At 34.4% G+C, this 19,218-nt stretch overlaps 1 protein-coding gene across 1 annotated transcript; it reads right to left on the minus strand.

Annotated features, from left to right (window-relative positions):
* Positions 1-15,636: 15,636 nt before the first annotated feature.
* LOC143531337 (phosphoglycolate phosphatase 2-like) lies at positions 15,637-18,784 on the minus strand. Its single transcript, XM_077026658.1, has 11 exons — positions 18,671-18,784; positions 18,486-18,553; positions 17,727-17,819; positions 17,564-17,635; positions 17,408-17,479; positions 16,692-16,751; positions 16,564-16,616; positions 16,371-16,468; positions 16,179-16,278; positions 15,970-16,073; positions 15,637-15,856 (listed from the first exon to the last, which is right to left on the minus strand). The coding sequence occupies exons 1-11, from the start codon at positions 18,768-18,770 to the stop codon at positions 15,756-15,758; spliced, it is 921 nt and encodes a 306-aa protein (XP_076882773.1). The 5' UTR covers positions 18,771-18,784; the 3' UTR covers positions 15,637-15,755.
* Positions 18,785-19,218: the final 434 nt, after the last annotated feature.

Raw genomic sequence — 19,218 nt, forward strand, 5'->3', positions numbered from 1 at the left:
CGGAATTCTGGGCTCATGCTGTGCCTCCAACTGAAAGGAGGTTTCAGGAGGACCGCGCTCGCGACGACCTGCTCAACGATCATATGTTTGCTGGGTCGGCCTTCTTTGCTGCTTCCCAAGAGCTTCGCTCTGATTACGTAAAAGTACGTGATGCTCTTGCGGAAGCCAAGCAAGAGGCTAAGGTGTCTGCTTGGCATCTTTCTGATGCTCGCGAGAGAGCTGAGAAGCTCCAAGCCGAGCTCAGTGAGAACAGAGCCAGCGCCAACAGCGCCTTCGTGAAGCGCGGTCATGAGCTTCAGGCTGCGCGGGAGAAGCTGCAGGCGGCGGAGGCGGACGCGGCCAAGTACTCGCGCCGAGCGCGCGAGTTGGAGCTTGAGGCTGAGGCGCGTGACCAAGCTCTTGTCCAGTCTATAACTGACAAATCATCACTGGAGAGTGAGGTTGCGCGCCTGAAGAGGGAGCTGGCGGCCGCGCAGGCCGATAAAGATGAAGCCCTGGCGACGGCAGCGTCTAGCCAGGAAGCACTTGATGCTGCGCGGGTGGAAAAAGAAGAAATCATGGCGGCAGCAACGTCCGACAAAGAGGAGCTAATAAAGACTAAGGAAACTGTTGAGTTATTAAACTCTCAGGTTCCTGCCCTCGAGACGTCTGTTGCTGGCCTCGCGCAGGATCGCCAATGGCTGATCTCACAGGGCATGACTCGTTGCGCTTACGCGATGAAATACTCAAACGAGTTTCAGGCCCTGGTGATGGATTGCAACGCTGCCGCGCGCTTGGTGGGCCGAGCTGAAGGGTTAACGGATGGTTATGAATATGGCATGTTGAAGAAGAACCCATCCGAGTACCCTTATCAGAGCAATGCTGCCTGCGCGGAAATGACCGCGATGGGGGAGAAGTACATGAACACTCCCATTCCCATCCTTGCGCAGGTATTTTAACCTTAATGAGATTACCTTGACTTATTTTCTAAGTCTTTTTGTACTCATATTTTTGCTTATGATTTGCAGATATCCGCGCTTGCTAACCAGCCCGACCTCGGCGCGCTAAAGAAATTACTTGACGAGTGCGAAGGGGCTGGCGGCGACGATGGCGCGGAGAATGCTGGCGTTGCTAGCGGCTCTGGCGTGGCCAAAGGATCCGCTCCTGACACTGTCATGGTAGAAGACTCCATTCAAGATGAACAACTTGACTACGGTCAGTTTGGAGATGATGAGGAGCAGGCTGCGCCAGATGCTGAGGGCGAGGATGAGGATTATGAAGAGGCTGATGTCAACGTGGAGACTTGAGAAGCCCTTCATGTTTTTTTTTTTTTTTTTTTATTTGTAATTTGTATCTCATCATCTTGTAAACTTGTAAATTTCCATGCTTTTGAATGAAATTATGTTTTTCCCTTCTTCGCATCTTGCGCATTTCCATTCATCTCTTTATATAAGATATGCTTGCGCGTTGGAATAAGAACAAGGTTGTAAGGAATTTATTATACTTAACCCTTGTCATATTGTAATTGATTTTGCCATATCTTGATTATGTTGACACGCGCATTGGCGTTTTCATTATTCCTCTTTTGCGCGATGTTGTCGCGCAGGGAATTATGAATTTTTTAGCCTTTACGTGTCAATATGTGTTACTCAGATATTCATTTCATTTTCATGCGCGACCTCGACCTGAGACCTTAACAACTATGTTTTGGCATTTGCTTTGCCTTAGTTGTGTTTAGGTAGTTTTATGGTCAGGGTGCGCAGTATGTAGGATGGATGTTGTGAGTGATTTGAGCTAAGGCTCTCATTATGAAGGATAAAAAAACTCTAAGGGCTGGCTTTTATAGGCCCAGGAGAGAGAAATTTTGGTGCTGAACGGACTTCACGCGCCCCCACTCGCAGGTTTAAGCCACTACGAGCGCGACACGTGTCCCTGACACTGTGTGAGGGGACATGAAAGGAAACTATACGGCTGCTGCCAGAGTTCACGCGCCACCACTCGCAGGAACGGACCAGCGCGACACGTGTCCCTGACAGCATGTGAGGGGACACGAAAGGCAACTGTAGCACCTCGAGCACACGAAAGGCCTGACACGTCTCCATCACTGACCCACGTCAGCAACAACCAACCACGTCCAGGGACGATTCGTTTGCAACCAAGAGGATAGAATTTCGCGCAACGGTGAATAATAAGAAGAAAAAGACAAAACACCTATTAAAAGAGCAAACTATTTAGTCTAACATCTATCTTACCTCGCTCGGGCGAGACAAGACACACATTAGACTGGGGGGGCTTGAAGAGGTATGTACCCGCCTCAACACGGAGCAAGGCGGGTCAACCCACAAGATAAAGACAAGAAGCTTGAAATCAAGACATTATGAAGGCACTAAGCCAAAACCTACGCGCATGGCGCATAGGACATATGCTCAGGCATCATATGCCCAGGCACCACACATGCTCAGGCATCATATGCCCAGGCACCACACATGCTCAGGCATCATATGCCCAGGCACACATATGCTCACGCATATCACATATGCGCGTGGCGCATCAGCGCGCGGCGCATATCACATCTGCGCATGAAACATCTGCGCGTGAGAATAAAGAGAAGACCTCGCGCATCCTCAGGATTGGCGCATATCACACATGCACATAATCAACCTCGTCCTTATCCAAATCAGGATTAGGGCAACCTTGATTGTGCACGTCAGACAACCTTCCAGAAGGTATCTTTTTAAGGAATAAGAATATGCTGATGTTGACAGCTGCCAAATGAAAGGTGGACAACTCAGCATGACACATGTGCTACCACGTGATTACAACCAATGAGAAAGCACCAGGTGTCCCAGAGGACACGTGGCGCAGAGCAATTGGAGGAGGCCAACAAGGCTGAGCCCAATCAGTGGAAACCCTAGCACTATAAATACAGCATCAACTCCACAAGGAGGAGGACACATTCATTCACACTCATTCATTGACATTCAATCACATTCAATCACATTGAAACAGACAGTTACAGCCAGTAACACAATCACATAGAGTATTCAGCTACTAAGCAATACTCTCCAGATTTCCTTACTGAGATATTATTATCTTCTCCCACAAAATACTATTCTCATACCGGAGGGTTACCCCAAAGAGGACCCCTCTGTCCCTTTCTGATGGGTAAGTTGACGGTGCTGTTCATTTTGTAGGTGGAAGAACCCAGATCCAGGAGAAACCATCGGTGAAATTGCATAATCACACCCGAGGAAAGTAGATCGTCTACCAGTGAGTCGATCCACGCTTCTTCAATACACTATAAAGCTATTTGTCGATTACAAAGAAGATGGAAATATTAACTAAGGATTAACATCTTTGGTGTTAAAGTAAAGGTTGCTTCTTTGATTAAGGAAACTTACGAAAGTAGTCTCGGGAAAGAAACCAGTATACTTCCCGTTTCTTATTGCTGTGCATATCTTCACCATATACATAAGAAGATCATGCTCTTGAGGAAATTGTAGAGCTGCAAAATCCTCGAATGCCATCCACTACAACGGTTTAACAAAATTAAAGACGGTTTCATTCATTATGAGTTATTAGCCCATAGAAGCTAACCTGGGCTGCCTCTATCCTTTTGGCTTCTGAATGTTGGAGGATAAAGGTTGCAACATGCAAATGAAGAATAAATCTGACTTTTCAAAGAATGACTTATGGCTTTGTCTGCAAAATCAAGGGCAAAATGCTTTGATCATTGTTGAATTTTAGGAACGTATTCAAGTATGTGACTAGTATAAAAAATTTTTGCGGGTATTAAACATGCATTATATCCATTTACTCGAACCATACCATACTGGTAAACATTTTTTTATTCTTTGTCCTTAAGCAATAGAATAATCCACTAATTTTTACTCCTAGTTTTTATATTTTAAATATTATTGGAATAAAATTATATAAAATGACAGTGTTTAACAAACTAATGGGCATACCCAATACCGGATACCCGACCAACCCCATTGAACAACAGGTGACACTATGTCAGGTTGATGGGTTGAATTATTGAGCTTCATCACGACCAGTAATATTTATTTGTCTCAAAGACATCAACCCTAACACTGGTTCACTTGAAATGTGTGATCATAAAGTGTTTAACCGGGTTATCTAAAAAGTAAAACGGGTTGTCGTGATGCAACCAAAATGTAAACATGTTAAACAAGCTGTAGGGTTGTCATAATGAGTTAAAGCCTTAAAAGAGTTAAAGGGCTAACCTGTTAGGGTTAAACAGGCCAACCGGACAAGATCTGTTTACTAAATAGGTTAGAAATCATGACAACCCAAAAACCAATATTCTTCATTTCGTGTTTGTGTCATGTTTAGCAAGAATTGCTACTCCTAGCATCAAAAAAGTCCAGTTAGCTAGTTACCTCAAGTTCAAACTTCAAACGCATGAACTTTATAAGTAATTCTAAGGTTGGAAAACTCTTTATTAATCATGTAATGGTTTTGGAAAATAGGTCAAAATTTGTGTTTTTATTTTTAGTAGTAATTAATGTGTCACGGTGCTAATCTAAGTAGTGACTCATGTGTTATGTGTGCAAAACAAATGGTAGATTTTGGGTTGGACTTTCAAACTCATTTGATATATATGTTTTAATTTTAAACTTTTCTTACATTTTTTTTGACCTGACATAAAACAAAACTCAAATAGACTATTCATAATTAAATGGGTCGAAACTACACCTATAGATCCAATCAACAAAAAAAGATGAAGTGATTGCGACTTACTCCGGTCTCTTCTTTCACCTCTCTAACTGCTGCATCACGTATATCTTCACCCTGTAAAATGGTTCCTTTCATATCGAAGTATTTTAGTGTATGGATCGTCTCATTATCAGACGGTCCGTCTAACCACCACTGTCAGCAAATATGTGGCAAACTCGACCCTAACGTTTCAAGACCTGATTTATGACTCATCAGATCGTTTAGGCCTATAAATACAACTCATTTCACGACCATAACATGCACTCACAATCAAATTAACATACTAAACACACTAGATCAAACCAAGACTTATTTTGGTGTATTTTGATCAAGTCCAAGCATTAAGGAGGTGTATTAGTCAAGCATAGGCTTTAATCACCCGTTCCAATAGTCGTAGAAGGGTTAACAAGCCATTATTAGATCGTGTTTAAGCTTGGAATTAAGGTATAATGCTCTAGACTCGCTTAAAGTTCATTTATCATATTTAAGCAAGTATCCAAGTTGTTATCGATCAAACCTCAAGCATAATAAGCTACACTAAGTCTTTTAAGCATGTATAAGGTTTTAGAACATATAAACGGATGTCGGAAAGATGTCTAAATGGTTTTTAGCCTTTACAAGCCAAACAGAAGGATGAGATGGGCCGGCTCATCTTGATACGATCCGTCACAACAAAGGTTCAGTCAACAAGTCAAATTAAGATGATACTGGCCGTCTCATCTTGATACGGTCCGTCTCAAAGCTAAAAAGACAAATATATGTTCTATCTTAAAGAGGCTGAACTAGTTAATTTTACTCTGAAAAGATAAATATGTTATTTGTTTTAGAACCGAAAAGAAAAAATACACTCTTTATCTTAAGAGAGTTTGAAAACGTTTATAAAACGTTACAACACAATATGGAAAATAAAAGCACTTAGACTAAATGCAAATGTGTTTGGACTCTGGATCCAAACATAATTGACATGTAGATGCATGGTATGTGTCAGTCTCAAACCATATCTCAAATGGGTGCAATTCCCAGAGATATTGTTGACTTGTGTGTGTATGTTAGTGGTATGCCCCCGTAAATAGAGAGATGATATGAAGAAGAAGATGGTGGGCTTACTATTATTGTTGTTGTATTTAACGGCAACTCATCGCCCAGTCAGCTAGTTAATGACAACTCATTGTCCCCGTCAGCCATTTTAAGACAACTTAGTTGCCATGTCAGACAAACTAACTAGGGGTGCAAATGAGCAGAGCTGCTCGCGAGCTACTCGAGATCGGCTCGTTAAAAAGCTCGTTCGAGCCGAGCTTTATCGAGCCTGAGCCCGAGATCAAGCCTAAAAATAAGCCCGTTTAATAAACGAGCCCGATCCTGAGCTTTACTTATAGAGCTCGAGCAGGCTCGCGAGCCTAAACGAGCCTGCCATTTACATATTTTTTTTAAATATATATTTAATAATTATTAATTAATAAATATAATGTTATGAAAAAATAAATAAAAATAATTGAATAATATATATTCTTTTATACACAAAATTATAATAGAAAAAAAATATATAAAATAATTATAATTATATAAAAAAATAACTGATAAATAGTAAACGAGCCGAGCTCGAGCTCTGTGTAAGTTAAACGAGCCGAGCTCGAGCCTAGTCGAGCTCGGGCTCGGTTCGGCTCGTTTGCACCCCTAAAACTAACGAGCTGGTTAAGTTTCCGTCAGTTTTGCACATGCATGCGTAGTTGGGATTATATTTTACCATTTCAATAGAGCATAGTCTGGATTATATACGACCAATTTTCCTAATTTTAAATATATATAAAAAAACTCGCATATCGGTGTGTAATTATTTTATTACAAATATATAATGTATGTAATATGTCAAATGAAATATGCATAATATATGAAAAGAGATATAATGTGGCATATTACATATGTGTGATATATGTCATTTGTCATATTATATCTATCTAATGTGATGTATCACATTATATCTATATAAATAACATTATATGTAATTTGTCATATTATATCTATATATAATGTGTCATACAACATACATATGTAATGTAATATGCCATACTACATGTATATGTCGGGTTATATGTCTTGATATTAGACATAATAATACTTATAACAAGATTTTTATTTATTATTTGATATAGTAATACCTTACTAATATACAAAAGCTAGAATTCTTCGATTTTTAATTTATTTATTTTTAAATAATAATGCATGAAATGTTATGAACATTAATAAACGAAAAAAAAACTTTATAGACGTTACAAAAGTCTCTTACAATTTTACCTATCAAACATATAATAATAAAATTAATTTGTTATAATGTGATTTGTCTGTATGACTTTTAATGTTTTTATTTGATCTAACTCCTATGCCATAATAACTAATATTTTTTCATATAACTTTATAACAAGCTAATCGGGTTAATTGATCACATAATAAACATGCAATAGTAATTAAATTAATAATGACATATTAAATGCATTTTGTTTATAAATAACATCTCTATAACAAATTGCCTCAACGTCCTTCTCATTCTCCTAATGGCCATTATTAGTCGGAGGTTTCTGCCCGTTTTTCTAATTCTTGTGGCTTCTTTTGCTTCCATTCAAAAATGTATGTAGCCCCCGCCCCCCCACCCCCCCCTCTTTTTATATATATACCAGGGAAAGTTAACGTACAAATTAAATTAGTGTGATAACTATGATAAATTAAATTAGCACGTTAATTTAATTTGTATTTGATTCAAACCTTATATGTGTGTGTGTGTGTTTCCATGCACACATGCGTGTATTTAGATAATTAACTTCCCCAATTAATTTGTTTTCTTGTTTGATGTTGTGAATCAGGTACCTCAAACTTTCTTGAAAGGAAGACGGTATTCAACTCTAATATAGGAAGTGAAAAGATCGGTAACGCTAAATGCTTTACGGTGAAAAACTGTAAGATTGGGGTGGGATTGTGTTACTGTTGTAATAATGAAGTCCCATCATGTTTTCAATCTCTCAAGGATTGTAAAGATTGGTGCCATACGTAAAGATATGATTGTAACCATCATATATGAAATGATTGCTAGCCAAAATTATGTTCTTCCCTCATATCATAGAATGCATATAATAATTTGTTAGGAAATTATACACGAGTTTCTAAAATAGAAAGCTATGTCGTTTTAGGTACACTGAGTCCTATTGATATTGATTTTGATAGTATAAAACCAACAAAAACCAACAAAGGTTATGATATAGATCGAAGGAGAAACTGATTTAGATTAAAAGACTTATAATGAAAAGGGAGTTCGATTTACCACTAAGGCACTAAGTCATATACGGGCTGCGGGTATCAACCACATGCTTGGTTTATTAGTTTATCAGGGGAGTATGGTTTGAGTGTTACACTAAACTCATCATTATCAAAAATATATATAACCCGAGAGTTGAGTGAAAACTGTGAGCAATGATAAAAGAAAGTGCAACTCATTGGATAATGGGAAAAATGGAAAATCTCAAGTCACTTGAGTATTTTATCAACTTTACCCACCGAACGCCTTAGGTGCCTAGTTTTGTTCACTTTTGATCATTATTGTGGATAAAATACTACCTAAACTAGGCTATTGACCCGTGTACGATGCGGGTGAAAATATATAAATCGTGTAACAATCACACGTGATTTTAAACGACAATATAGTTTATGATATATATTTTTTGTGACAAACCCATGATATATAGTTGTTAATAATAGCAATACCAAACTAAATTATTATTAAACATGGTTTTCAACCAAAATAACATTCAATTTACAATGCTTAGAAACACAATTAAAACTATAAAATAATAATTCATAAACTACTAAACACTTCCTTATAAACCACATTTGTAGTTTTATTTGTAACTTCACCTTCATTGTCTAATATAAGCATTTTAACACTGTCTCTACTATTTACTCGTGATAAAGCTACATATAGTTGACCATATACACCGGTTCTTGCAGGTATATGTCAACTCTTACTAGTGACTGCCCTTGACTTTTGTTAATGGTCATTATAAAACAAATTGCAACTGTAAATTTTCTTTGTTTCAATTTGAATGGAAGTTTCTTATCTGAAGGGGTTAAACCACTACGAGTTATATAAGTGCGATAATCAATATTAGTACCTGAAATAACCTTTACTTCGATAAAACGCATGTCCAAGTTAATTACTTGTAATCTAGTACTGTTGCACAAACCGTTATTCTAATCAGTATTTCGTAATAACATTATTGGGACACCAACTTTTAGAACCAATCTATGGTTAGGCATTCCTGACATTTTTAAACCATTTAGGAAATACGATGAGTGTAATGCTGGATCGAAACCAGCCCCAACACTATCAGATTGATCTATACTATCAGAACTGAGGTATTCAACTTATTTTCCGAAATAAAAACGATAAAAATATTTCATTAATGTCTTGGACAACCTTATTTAAAGGTGCAAGCATGACCCTTTCTTGAAAGTATGTAATATCATTAAAATTGTCCAATAATGACGGATATACAAAATCAATCAAATTAGAAATCGGGTCAGGTGAATCACCAATCAAAAGATCATCTAGTATATCTATAATACATTGGCCGTCATTTTGACCGCCAAGTTTTCCTTCACCAAGTTCTAACAACTATTCTGAAAATCTTCTGGTAGCTTCCATATCTGATGATTAACACCCGACAACTAATCTCATCTTTTTTGTTAACCTAAGCACATTGCATTTGGACCAAATGTGGGATGAACTAAGTGAAGCATTAACAATGTGACTCCATGATCCATTTATACCACTGATATAATTTGTCTTAAATCACCCCCAAAAACAATAACCCCCCCCCCCCCCCTAAACAGAAGATATTCACAACTGTTACGGTTACCACCTTTTAAAATATATTTTAGAGTCTCATCCGAGGCTTCAAAAGCATGTTTATAGGTCATAGGAGCCTCTTCCCTAGTAATCAGATCTCTTTTCTTCATTAAGTTGCAAATATATGGATTTCTTGTTATTGAACAGGTAGAATCTAATAACAAAACAAAAGGCATATAAAGATACGAAACCCTATTAACGCGTAAAAATTGAAATATTAACACGTTGGAAATGATACTGAGTGGTTGTCTTGCCGTTGAGACTGCACATTTCAAAAAATGCATTGTTATGTAGTGTTTAAAGGATATACAAAAAATATTAAATTGACTAACCGTTTGAATTACTTCTCTTATTAGAAGAGGATGATTCGATAATATTTTGCTTCTTTGATTTTGAAGACATCTATAATATAATATAATAAGGTTATCATATGAAAATATGAACAACTTAAAAATGTAGACAATAAAAACGTATATAACGTGGCATATGATTGTATTGATATAGTCATATAACGAAGGATTTTACTCCACAAAAAACCAACATACTTTTGTCTACTCCGAACAAAGAATATCGTTTAACTTAAAACGGCATGAAGAATTAGAAAAGCTTTCTTCAAAAGAAATTGTAAACTTCTAAGATTGACTGTTGACATATTGTGTGTTAAATGGAGATGAAAAAATTGTGTAGGTTAAATACTATTTAAGTTTTCATAGGTAACTTATGGTTGGTAACTCTATGACAAATTTATGTTATGAAAAGACAAAGCTAATTCTTTGGCATAAATAATGTTTTACATTAACAAAAAATTCAACCAATTTAACTAATTAAATGGGATAGTTGGTTTTGCTCCTCTATCGCCAGAATTTGATTCATAAAGTTCATTTGATTTAGTCAAAACATTGACTACGTTCGTGGGTAATTGATTAGACTAAAATTCTGAATTGGAAAGTGATATCATTAATACACAAATTCTAAATCTTTAACTAATTAGTTACCAAAAACGTGTTTCAAATATTTAATTAAAAAAAATATATAAAAAGATAACCTCTAATTTGGGGCAATAAATTGTTTAATGGTTTTTGAATTTGAAATTCTAAGATTTATGGTAATAAATAAAGTTATTTAGGAAAATGTATTTATGACTTTCTAATATAAAATCATCTCAAAATAAACATTATATAATCTTAACAAAACTATCTACCAAAACTAAGTTCTGTAATAAAGATGTTGAAAACATAATTTATAATGTAAGTATTGAACGTGCAAAAATATACAGTACAAGATAAAAAAAAGGTTTTTATGTTGGTGAAGCGTACGAATTATAATGCAGTAAAAAAACATTAAACTATGTCAAACTATATATATTGAGATTTATGGTAACTCCCTATATATTTAAAACACCCAATATTGTGTATTCATTATTATTAGTGTGACGTGATTTTATATGAAAGAAAAATGTGTTAACAAAAAATGTAAACATCTTGGTAGTTTAAATAGTAAGGATATACAAAAGTTTATTGGTAGACATTTGATAAGCGAAACCATACATTGATTTAATACATCTATGTTTTCTAAACGTTGTTTGAGTTTTATAAAAACGGAATTATATTTGTTAATACAAATCGCACAATCTTTCCTAAACGGAAAAGTTATGAGGGTTTTTATGAGAGTTAGATATATAATTAGAAGAAAATATTTAAGCCAAAATATAAGCCTCCAATTTAAATGATTGGAAGACGAATATTAAAATTTTGAACCCGTCAAAAATCTATGTATAATATTAGAAGCATCAAATTCGGGTAACTTTGAGGTCTACTTGTTTCATTTAATAAAGTTTGTTAATTGAAATTAAAATTTTATTGGAAATATATATATATATATATATATATATATATATATATTTCTATATATTGGAAACTAAGTGTAATGTTTGACTTTGTAATATAAAATCAACCATGTATGATCTTTAATAAAACATATCATCTACCAAAAAAAGGTTTTGTAACATACACGTCGAACTTATAATTTATAACGTAATTCTTAAACATAATAAAATATATTGTACCATATAAAAAAATAGTCAAAATGTTAAATATAAATAAGAATCAAGATGCAATAAAATGCATTACCTTATTAAAAAGTAAACATAATTGGATTTATCGTAACTTATAAATTAAAATGGGGGTTATAAATAAAAAAATTACAAAATATATACAATATAGTTTCTTGTAACATAAAAACCCCATTTTTAATAAACAACAGGTTTTTAGTAGTTATTATATTTACATTTAATATAAATTAAAATATTAACCTAATTTGATGGCTAAAACACATGACATGATTTCCTAACATAAATCGTGGTACCCAAACACCAAAATCCAAACATTCCAAGCATTTGATGATTTACATAAACTTAATATTTTAAAATGATGTGAAATTAAAACTCAACACTTTATTTTAATGATAACAATCCAAACATAACATAAAAAAACATTTGAAGAAGTCATAACACGAAATTAAAAATAACATAAAAGTGGCTGAATAAGATAACGGCTTGTTGTTTCAAACCAATTCATTATCCTCTTCTTCTGTGCCCAAAACATCAACTTTTGGCTTCTCATCTTCGATAGCCATGTTCGGCTCCTTTCCAAAAAGGTCTGCCTTGTTATCCTCAATAACATTGTTAAAAAATAATAATACAAACAAACTATTAATTTTTGTAATCATTAACATGTTTGAATAAGGCTTATAATGTAATAATGGAATTACATAAGTATGACGAAAGATATCTACCTTACAAAGAAACAAACAGGATATTGCAAAAGCTGGTGTGAAAATTTGGGGTGAAGGTGACAATATATATAGATAGATAGTAGGAGTAATATTTTTAGATAGTTAAATAAAAGAGGAATGTAAAAAATAAATATTATTATATAAAATAATTATGGATTTTGAAAGCCTTGAAATATTGAACAAATTGAGAAAACTAATGGAAACATAATCAATTGTTAAACTACTATCCCTCTAAATTAGCCAAAATTGAGTGCTTATATTATTATAGTTAATTTGTTAGTTATATACTTTAAAAAATGGTTTTAGTAACTAATTATGTCAAATAATGATAATCACCTTGATATTCATAAAATTAGTCAAACAAATTACCAGACAATGTTGTTTTGAATTTGATTTTGATATACAACCTAAAGAGATTATAAATAAATAATATAATAATTAAAATCAATACAAAAAAACGGAAAAGAAAAAGAACTGTCAGTGAAATAATGAATAATGTGAGAATCGGCCATTAGAGTATCAAATAAAACCTTACCGGAAAATGATTAATCTCCCTTACCGGAATAGACGATGGTGGAGGTAGTAATCCGAAATAGAGAGAGAGGGGGAGAGAGAGAGAGAGAGAGATTAAAATATTTAGAGTTTCCAATCTTAAGGTTTATATAATGTGAATGAGATGATTTAGTAAGTTTTTGAATTCTAATAATAATTAGAATAATTAATATCATAATTACATTAATAAGTTACAAAAATATAAAACTCAGTATCATTGATTTAAATTTTAAATACTAAAATAAGTTACAAAAATATAAAAGTCAATATCATTGACTTAAAATTTATTGTGAATATGTGAAAATTATAAGTATGGAAGTGAATGACATAGATGCATATGTGGATAGTCTAGGAAAATGACATGTGGACAACACAAAGGCTTATACCGTATTTTAAACCATGTGTAGGAATCCATATATTTATAAACGGTTTAAAATAATTTAATTCAAATCATGATTTCTTTCTTGGTTGAGAAACCGAAAAGGAAGTAGCCGAAATTTATAAAGGAGTCAAAATTTATTACAAATTCAAGCATTAATTTCTACAAAACGTAAAATTCAATGTTAATTAATAAATCGTTGACCAATGAGCATAATTATGAATTTATTGATTTCCATTTTAAAATAAATATCATTTTAATTTATTTTTGAATTATTTAATTGAAAAACATATTTTCTAATTATTAGCTTATTTAACCATTTGTTAGGATATAGAAAGAATACTAATTTAAACTGTTATTAACAATTAATATGCTATTATTACGTCATAAGTACAGGTGCACAAATCGGGTATTATGAAAAACTGGGTTTGGGTATGGAACCGGGTTCAGGTATGATCGGGTATTGAAAAATCGGGTATTAACAATAATCGGGTCGGGTTCGGGTCGGGTATTGGCTTGAAAAACCATACCCTGTGTACCGGGTTCGGGTAGGGTATTAAACCGGGTCTTCAATACCCGGGTATTTGAAGACCCTATTTTCAGGTATTGAAAAAACCCGTTTTATGGGTTTTGAATACCCTATTTTCCGGGTATTAAAAACACTCATTTTCAACAATTTTCTTCTATTAACGGGTATGCTTCATTTTTTTATCCTAACTCCATTTTTTTGCATACAAACTTCAAAGTTCATTCAAACATGCATAAACCACTAAGAAATGATACAAAAAACATATATTTTATGTGTTTTCAGTTGTTGTTTGGTATATCAAAAGGTGTTGCTCTAAACAAGTATTTATATCATATACGTACTCCAAAAATAATCCGTTGGAGAACGACTATAGATCTGTGGACAGCCACACAAAAACATGTGCACAAACACTAATATCCTAGCATGCAAAAAATCTGTTTGGGTATGCAAAAAACCCGGGTTTCGGGTATAACTAGAACCGGGTTTCGGGTATAGTTTAAACCGGGTTTCGGGTATACCTAGAACCGGGTTTCGGGTATTATCGGGTTTAGATCGGGTACGGGTTCGGGTTTCAACATTGAAAGTCATACCCTATCTGTACCCTACGGGTAGGGTCGGGTTCGGGTATTAAAAACCCTGGTTTTAGAAAAACCGGTTCCGGGTTCGGGTTTTTTGTGCACCTCTAGTCATAAGCACACGTTTAAATAGCCCCTCATTAAAAAAATTAAGTACAAAATTTGAAGAAACGTTTTACTATCTAACTACTCGTATAAAAACATAAAAATTTAGGGCTTTCCAAAAATCGAAACAGGTAAGGTTTCGGGTTCAAAAATTGACGAATGTCACCATTTATAAAATCATACAATAAAACATGTATTATAATGATCAATTTTATCAATTATCTCATATAACTAACAAACAAGTCATGAAATATTCAGATTAAATGAGTCATGAATTATAAGATATAATAAATGGGTGCATTCAATAGGATGTATTTTTTAATTTAATATAGAATTATTTTAATAATAAGAAACTCAAAGATTGCAAGTTATTTATAAAAAATCCAATACAAATGAGTTGTGTAATATTTTATTTTGTTTTAGAATTATTTTATTGTCAAGAAAAATAGAGAAGTGGGTGATATAAATGGAAAGATTAGGAATAGACCAATATGAAGAGGACATGTGGACACAAACTCTATTGTTGTTGTTATGTAGATTGTTCATATTTGATAACTACAAGTTTTTGAGCCTCAAGAATGAAAAACATGCATTAATGATGAGATTTGAAGATTTGATGAAGTCAAGATTCTCCCAAAACTCAAGCAGGGGCATGCCAAGGATGGTAAGGGTACGACGACGTAAAAGTCAGAAAATTCTTCCTAGAGGACAGCCATGTATATAGTGATATACCGAATCTCGTGAAAATGCTTTCAGGTTTTAGCCGGATCATTAGGTGAAGGGGGTTAAGATTTAATTTATTAAAATAAACAAATTGGAAAAACGAAATGACAAACTATTTAACTAATCTTCTCAGTACGTTAGGTGAAACTGAGGTGAGTATCTTTACGTTATATATTTTGTTCGTATCTTTGTTTCCATCGATAACAGTCGCTTAATATCGATAATTTAGTATGCAGTTAATCAAACTTAAGAGAAAAAACAAGTCAAAACATACTCAAAAGAAATTATAACTAAGCGTTAACGTATTATGCAAACCGAACGGGTGAGTAATAGAATACATGTTCTAATTGCATTGAATTCTTTGTCTTATAACTTATTGAAATGGAAATTTATTAGGCAGTAAAAGGCCAATGCTTATGGCACTCACTAATTTAGTACAAACAAACCTGGTACAATGGTTGGTTTTCAACCGTCGAGTGCTGTTATTTATGAACTTAATAGATCAAAAATATCGGAAATTTGGTTTGTGTATAAGTCTGGCTGGATATGATTTGAGGGGTCTTGAAGTTTCAATTCGCTTGTCACACCTGCAACCATCACCAGCATATTAATATTTGTGACTATTGAATATCTAAAGCTAAATAGAAAATAAAAATGTATGATTAAACGGATGAACATGTGTATATATTTATTTAGCTACCTGAAAGAACAAGTAGAGTTTTGCAACCAGCATTCTGTCCGAATAAAATATCGGTATCTAATCTGTCACCAACCATGCACATTTTGGCTGTGGGAATCTTGTATCTGCAAAGTCAAGATTCGAGTCAACTTACATATTTGTGTCAAAAACAGGTGAACCCGAACACAACCCGTTTATTAAATTGGTTAATTTTAGAGTTGAATACATACTGTTTCTGTAAAAACTCCATCAAAAATGTTGAAGGTTTCCCAACTACAATCGGCTCTTTCTGTGTTGACCCGCAGATTGCAGCAACCATACATCCAGCACCTGGAGAATAATAATTATGGAAATAAAATATTAGTTTTCTAGTTATATGTCTTATTTTGTTATATGAATGCAGTTGCCAAGCTGGCGCTTACCTGGCCATTCTTGCAAATCAGTCATGTTGCCAGTGGCATCACGGTTTGTAGCAATGAAAATGCACCCTGGATTCTCGCGAATGCAAAGAGTTCCGTACCTGCACGTTACATAACGTTTTTAAAACATTTTAGTTTCTAACTGAAATATTTTAATCAAACTATCAAAGAACTATTAAATGAGGTATGATTTTACTGTAGTTTGTAATAATTTATCTGTGGGTCAATTCCAACCACAACCGCTCCAACCTGGCATTATAAATTAAAAAAGTTAGCATTGATCTAAAATAAAAGAAAAATGTTAATATTAAGTTGTTACATTACACTCTTATCATGCTCGAATAGAGTATTTGCTTTAAACTGCACCGTCGTTTTACCATCTTCCTGCAGATCCATATTCCTATATTAGTTTTAAAACATTCAACACACACACAAGCGCGCACACACACATATAGGGGTGTATCTTTTGAGGCCAATAGTATGTTGAGAATCACATAAGAGGTGATATTTCGTTTTAAAGAAAAAGTTAGAATTGAAAAACATATGTTTAGTTATCTCTCCCCAATATTTCTTTGATTTTATCTTATCTCCTGAATTCTATAAAAAATGTACATAAAATTGTGCACATATGCATATAAATGTGCATATATGGATTTAGATAAAAGACCAATATTATACTTCTTGAAAATATTGAAATGTACATGCATTCTAGTCATTTATATTAAAATTGGTACAAGATTTAATGTGGTTCTCACACTTAATGAACACTATATATCTCAAAATTTATATATGCAAGAATTCAAGCCATAACACTAATTATTATTATTTTTTTGCGAAAATATGCAAAACAAAATGAATCACTCAGTTTTTCAATTTTAAACTATTTTAAAAATAAAAAATTGGTTGGCATGCAATACTCCTGAAATATTAAAAAAAACATAAACAAATTTTGTGTATATATAGAACCTACACATTTGTATTTAGAGGTAAAAGATTTAAAAAATCTCAAATTATATATAAAAAACAAAGGAAATGCTTACCGGACCACCGAGCCCTGTAAAACCAGCAAGTTTTAGTTCTTCTAATATACCCTCTCCGCCGATCACATACACCTATATTGAAACATCCTTTAGTCAAAACATCATAAGCAAAGATATGAATTGTAATATAAAATTTCTGTATATTGAGTTATTGACCTTCTTTTCAGGAGGAAATTCATTGACTTTCAAGTACATTGCAGCAGCAAATGATGAAGAAAATATCTCCTCCTGCAATCACTTTTACTTTTAATATTGTATGTGTGTGTGTGTGTATAGCATAGTTTATCTTCATGAAAGCGTGTAATCGAAAGAAACAAACCTCGGTTACTTGGATTCCAAGGGACTGGAATTTGTGAGCATTCTGTTTTCTGGACTTTGATGAATTGTTGGTCACGAAAACCAGCTTTTTCCCCTGTAATAACCAACCATTTCAAATTTTCAACAAAATTCAAAATCATAACGTGCGTAATTCGCATTTAAGCACTAGTAAACAATTCCACGCGTGTAACCGGCATTAAACACGCATAATCAACTCTGTGTGTGTAACCAACACCAGAATGTGCGTAACCGATAACTAGTGTGGTACGCTGGGTTAAGAGCATACCTGGGCCGGGATACACGCGTTTCCCGGCCTCGTCACGCATAACCACACCGAAATGCACGTAACCAGCATTAAATGTGTAACCGACACTGGTTCCTGGTGCAGAGCGATGGGTTAAGCGCATACGCCATACCGTGGCTGGGTTATGTGCGTTACTTGATTCCCTACGATCGTTTCCTGGGCACAGTATGCGTAACCACATAACCTAAGCCACGTGCGTAACCGGTGCTGAAAACTAGAAGCAAAGCTGAAATACATATACAGGAATTTAAATTAAAAAAAAAAAAAAACATTTTGTAAACCAACCCGTTTCGACCCGCTCGACTTGACCCGACCCCTTTCGACCCGAACCAAAATAACCCTTTTCCCCGGTCACCATTTTAACCCGAACTGGCCCGGCCCGACTCATTTGCCAGTCCTAATTTCAATGAAATTCAAAACCCTGATTTAAATTTTCCCTAAATACATTGATTTTACCTTGGACCTAAGGAACTCCAATGTTTGTGGAACGCCATCGATTAATGTATCCCCCTTCCAAATTACACCTAATCATCATCACAATAATAACATTTGTATTCACGTAATGTACTATGATCTAATTATTTGAATCAAATGAATTGAATACAGTACATTCAAATTGGAATGATGAAATGAAAACCAACCATCGCAATCGAAGAGGAAGCAATCAACTGAATCTAAGAGCCTCTGAACGTTGCTAACAGATAGACGCTGGCAGCCTGCTGTTGATTTCTCGTCACCCATGATTCTTGATCGACAAATAATTAATATTATTATGGAGAAAAAAAATGGAAAGAAAGAATGCGTTACTTCACAAACGAATACCAATATGAATATTCCATCACTACCACTTGCTTAAACTTTAAACTTTAAACGGAAGGTATCGGTATCGAAAATACATATACCAAAATCCGTGTATAATGGGTACCCGTGCCAATATTACGGTAAGGGTACCAACGGCCAAAAAATTGGTAAGATACTTGTATCGTACATGTGCATATCCGAAACTTTAAAAAGTTAATACTGAATTGGTACCAATGATACCTGATTCGGTGCCCTGATACCGGTATCTGGTAGTTTAAACCTTCTTAATCAACAACGATCGTACTTAGTAGGTGCATGTTTAGTGTTTAGTTGTGTTGAATTAGCAAGTAAACTTGAGCATGACTTGTATATTTTGTTTTTTAACAAG

This window comes from Bidens hawaiensis, unplaced genomic scaffold (assembly GCF_021521415.1).
Source record: "Bidens hawaiensis isolate Kalapana, Puna unplaced genomic scaffold, B.hawaiensis_p1.1 tig00009159_1, whole genome shotgun sequence".
NCBI classification, from domain to species: Eukaryota; Viridiplantae; Streptophyta; class Magnoliopsida; order Asterales; family Asteraceae; genus Bidens; species Bidens hawaiensis.

What these genes read in the sequence shown, in the direction of transcription:
- LOC143531337 (XM_077026658.1), bottom strand. Translation starts at nt 18,770, where the DNA reads ATGGGTGACGAGAAATCAACAGCAGGCTGCCAGCGTCTATCTGTTAGC. An exon ending in TTGGAATCCAAGTAACCGAG is followed by an intron (nt 17,636 to 17,726) that starts GTTTGTTTCTTT and finishes AAGTGATTGCAG; the next exon opens with GAGGAGATATTTTCTTCATC. An exon ending in AACTCTACTTGTTCTTTCAG is followed by an intron (nt 15,857 to 15,969) that starts GTAGCTAAATAA and finishes TGATGGTTGCAG; the next exon opens with GTGTGACAAGCGAATTGAAA.